The following is a 5,000-nucleotide window of genomic DNA, read 5'->3' as shown; positions in this document are numbered from 1 at the left end:
GCATACTAATAATACTCACTGCTCAGATTTGCATACTCATTACTCAGATTTGCATACACACAATCCTCACTACTCAGATTTGCATACCCATCACTCAGTTTTGCCTACTCACGATACTAACTGCTGAGAATGGCATACTCAGTCACCATACATCGCATCCTTATTACACACACCGTACTCTACTATGATCAGAACTCTTTCAGCCTCCTGTCTCCTTTTCTTTTTCCTTTTATTCACTTTGCAGACACTTTTAATCAAACCCTAGATATACATTTCCATCAGTACTTATGCTCTCTGGGTGTCAAACATATGACCTTGGTGATGTTAGCGCCTTACTGTACAGCAGCACACTAGTCTGTGACTCTTCAACTGTTCTTCACTTGACTTTGATTATCGACTGTAGTTTGGACCCAAAAAGATCAAAAAATAGGGCCCAGGAAGAAAAATCCAAACGTTTCCCATTAATAGTGCCTCCTAAACTCTCTTCTCTCGAACCTTTAACAGTGGCCTTCTCTGCCTCTTCTCTCTCTGACTCTCTCCTGTGTGGTCCTAATGTGGCCTTCTCTGCCTCTTCTCTCTCTGGCTCTCTCCTGTGTGGTCCTAACTCCAGAGGGATAGCCATGCAGGCCTGTGACTCTCTCCTGTGTGGTCCAGAGGGATAGCCACGCAGGCCTGTGACTCTCTCCTGTGTGGTCCAGAGGGATAGGACTGTGACTCTCTCCTGTGTGGTCCAGAGGGATAGCCACGCAGGCCTGTGACTCTCTCCTGTGTGGTCCAGAGGGATAGCCATGCAGGCCTGTGGCTCTCTCCTGTGTGGTCCTAACTCCAGAGGGATAGGGCTGTGACTCTCTCCTGTGTGGTCCTAACTCCAGAGGGATAGTCATGCAGGCCTGTGACTCTCTCCTGTGTGGTCCTAACTCCAGAGGGATAGTCATGCAGGCCTGTGACTCTCTCCTGTGTGGTCCTAACTCCAGAGGGATAGTGACTCTCTCCTGTGTGGTCCTAACTCCAGAGGGATAGTGACTCTCTCCTGTGTGGTCCTAACTCCAGAGGGATAGTGACTCTCTCCTGTGTGGTCCTAACTCCAGAGGGATAGGGCTGTGACTCTCTCCTGTGTGGTCCTAACTCCAGAGGGACAGGGCTGTGACTCTCTCCTGTGTGGTCCTAATGTGGCCTTCTCTGCCTCTTCTCTCTCTGGCTCTCTCCTGTGTGGTCCTAACTCCAGAGGGATAGGGCTGTGACTCTCTCCTGTGTGGTCCAGAGGGATAGCCATGCAGGGCTGTGACTCTCTCCTGTGTGGTCCTAACTCCAGAAGGATAGCCATGCAGGGCTGTGGGGATCCACCACTTTGTCACAAATCCCCCAGAGCTCAGCGGCAGAATTAATCAAAACAGACACGCTCGAATACAGGGGCAGGAGTTCTGATCCGCCGGCCAAACAACCAGAGGAGGATCAGGAACAATGAAGCTGAAACTGATCCTCATCATTTCACATTGAGCTTCTTACTAAACACATTTAACATCAGTAAAAACAGATAATAAAAGCCAAAAAAAAAAAAAAAAACGGTTTTAGAATATTGCATTCATAGATGCGTCTCAAGGCATATTATCTGTTGTCAACGGTAGTGTTCTTGTGTTTGTGTCCATCAAACTTGATGTCCCTTACAGCTGTAAATACTGTATAATACTGAGTCATCTTCTCCCTGCTAGACTTAATTGATTCGATTGCTTGATTGATCTCCATGTGCTGAATGCTTCTGAGACTGCTGCTATTCACCTCCATGTTTTGATCTGGTCCTGAGTCTGTCTCCTCTGCCTCCTCTGTGTCTCCTCTCCTCAGCGGAGTTCCTGTCCAGGCTGGACCAGTATGAGATCGCCATCCCGGTGCGTGTTGGGCCTGGGGGGGAGACCCTGGATGCCGAGGAGCCCCAACACCCCCACAGTGGGCACAGACGGCACCGCCGCAGCAGCCCCGCCGACCAGCAGCAGCATGGTGACCAGCAACAGAGTCAGGGTGGCAACAGTGGTGCCAGCGATGGTGCCAGCGATGGTGCCAGTGGGAGCGGTGGCGGTGACGACACGCAGCTGTACTACCAGCTGTCCACGCAGCACAGCAGTTTCCTGCTGAACCTCACCCTGCAGACGGGGCTGCTGTCGCAACAGTTCCGCGTGGAGTACTGGAGCCGGGGCAAGCTGGCCTGGAGCCACCCCTACGCCCCCAGCTGCCACTACACCGGCCACCTGCAGCACCAGGCCGGCTCCAGCCAGGTGGCACTCAGCAACTGCGACGGCCTGGTGAGCTCAGTCTTCAATGTTATTGATTTATACAGAGCCATTAACAGCAGACATGGAAGCACTTTACAGAGCCCAACTCCTGAACCCACTACAGCAAGCACCGGGCGATGGTGGCCAGGGAGTCCCCCAAGGCTAGAACTGTGCAGGGGCTGGTTATTTCCCTTAAAGATAGAACTGTGCAGGGGCTAGTTAGTTCCCTTACACCTCCTGAAGTTTGGGTAGTCCTGTGACCTACAGCAAACAAGAAAATATCCAGAGTGTGCAAATATACCCCCCCCCCCTACACACTGTTCAAAAGTCCAAGAAGGTCCTGGCTAGTGAGTTCTGCAAAATCTAAAATATTATATTGTTAGTGCAAAATCTAGAACTATATATTGTTGGTGCAAAATCTAGAACTGTATATTGTTGGTGCAAAATCTAGAACTGCACATTTTTCTGTGCAAAATCTAGAACTGTACATGGCTTGTGCTTGGATCCAGCGCTTTCATTCGTACAGGTGGTGTTTGTTCTCTTGTACACGCTGTGGATGTTTGTGGTCCGTTGTTAAAATGAGCTCCAATGATCCATGCGAAGGAAGAAGGAAAAGAGCAAGAACACCATAGCAGCTGTAACTGGGCTGAAGCTGTGGACCTTAGTTGTATGAGATGCACCCACACCCACGTAGACTGCTGAGATGCACTGAGATGCGTTTGTTTAACCTGCTGTCTCGTGCATACCTGCTCAGTCCCACCTGTGTGAGATTAAAAGCTCTGCACACCTGCATCTGTCTGCTGTGTGCTGCAGAAGCCTTTGCATGAGTTCACTTACAGCTACGCACGAGGAGATCATTGTTAATTCAGACATAACCTTGAGCCTAGTGTTTGGGTGAGCATTGGTTCAAAGAGAGAAAGAGGGTTTTAGTTTGTTTAAAACAAAATACAATCTACAGGGTCTGTAGATCAAACTTAAGAGTCTTTGTGGACACAGCTGTTGGATACAAAGTACTGATATCTGATATCACACACATACAGCAAAACACACGCACGCACGCACGCACGCACGCACGCACGCACGCACGCACGCACGCACGCACGCACGCACGCACGCACACACACACACACACACACACACACACACACACACGCACGTACACACACACACGCACGTACACACACACACACACACACACACACACACACACACACACACACACACACACACACACACACACGCACGCACACACCCCGAAACAGGTGTTTTGAATCTTAATGATGGATTTGGTCTCAAGCTGCAGCATGCTGAGACATGCCCAGTGCTACCCAAGCCTCCTGGTGTAGACCTGCACCTGTGCTAATACATTAACAATCTGCCGGCCGTGGGCACTGCCAGTTCCCCTCGCCATCTGGAACTACATGGTACAATAGGTACGTGTGATACCTCCCTCTCCCCTTTACGCACAGAATGCTTATACTGGTATTTTAATCCATTTGCACCTAATTACCAGTGGATCGGTGTAATAGCGTGGGTAAATACACTGGGGATTAAACATGCTCACCAAGGCATTAATAACGTCAGTGGATAATTACTTGTGGTCAGAACAGCATATCTTAATTCTGCCGGGCAATTCCTAAGGGAAACCATGGGGGCATCACTAAAACATATAATAGGATTATACATGCTGCTGGGCCTGCAGAGAGTCTGGTGCAGACAGGCCGGGAGGAAACAAGGCCTGAACCTTCAACTCCACTGGGGCCGCAGCCAAGTGGTGGAGGTGGGGGTGGGGGTGGGGGTCTCCTTGTCTCTGGAGGAAAGCGCCCCCTTGAAGCACTGACCAGCTTGCAGATGGGAGACGTGACCTGGATGGAGATTCTGGCACGCACCCGGGAACCCGCCCGGTTCTGTGTGTGTGTGTGTGTGTTGGGTTAGTCCAGCGCATGGGGGCTGATCTGATTGTCTTGTCAGGTGTAGTAATGGCCAGAGGCAAGCCCCGCGGGAGGAGGGGGTCGAGCCGCAGAAGCTTCCAGCTGGGATGCTATGCTGTGTTTCTTCCCCCCATTTCCTTTCCCTCTTAATTTCTGTCAGTTTGGTAACCATCAGAGGCCCCCCTCCGAGCCGTGTGTGTGTGTGTGTGTGTGTGTGTGTGTGTGTGTGTGTGTGTGTGTGTGTGTGTGTGAGTGTGTGTGTTAATAACACAGCTCTGCTAATCTTCTCTCCTGTGGCCTTCTTTAGAGGGGGGTGATCGTGGCCGGGGGCGAGGAGTTCCTCATCGAGCCCCTGGGGTCCGCCCAAAACCTCACCAGCATCGAGGGCCAGGCAGGGCGACCCCATGTGGTGTACAAGAGGTCATCCCTGCGACACCAGTACCTGGACCAGTCCTGTGGCGTCTTAGGTAGGTGGAAGATGGAACCTGAACCTTTCTGAATTTCTATCTGAATTTGCAGTGCAGCAACTAGACAACTTTGCCACCATAGGCAGATGGGTCGAGGCTACATTCTACAAAATGTTAGTCGTGTGACATTCTGTAGTGTGTGTGACATTCTACAACATGTCACTTTCTACACTCTACCACATTCTATAGTGTGACATTCTATAGTGTGACATTATACATTATACACTATACTTCTACTTCTACATTATACACTATATTTTTTACACAATGCCGGGTTCTGCACTACACCATACCAGATTCCACGGACGCATGTATAGTACCCTACAAAAACATTTGTA

General features: G+C 50.2%; 1 protein-coding gene across 1 annotated transcript in view; it reads left to right on the top strand.

Annotated features, from left to right (window-relative positions):
* The window catches only part of adamts10 (ADAM metallopeptidase with thrombospondin type 1 motif, 10), a 42,565-nt gene that overhangs the window by 4,924 nt on the left and 32,641 nt on the right, over positions 1–5,000 (top strand). The window contains exons 2-3 of the mRNA XM_031574323.1: positions 1,840–2,294; positions 4,503–4,662. Coding sequence (XP_031430183.1) covers positions 1,840–2,294; positions 4,503–4,662 — 615 coding nt within the window. The remainder of the gene's footprint in view (positions 1–1,839; positions 2,295–4,502; positions 4,663–5,000) is intronic.

Source organism: Clupea harengus, chromosome 10 (genome assembly GCF_900700415.2).
Source record: "Clupea harengus chromosome 10, Ch_v2.0.2, whole genome shotgun sequence".
NCBI lineage: Eukaryota > Metazoa > Chordata > Actinopteri > Clupeiformes > Clupeidae > Clupea > Clupea harengus.
This window is presented reverse-complemented; position numbering and strand designations above follow the sequence as displayed.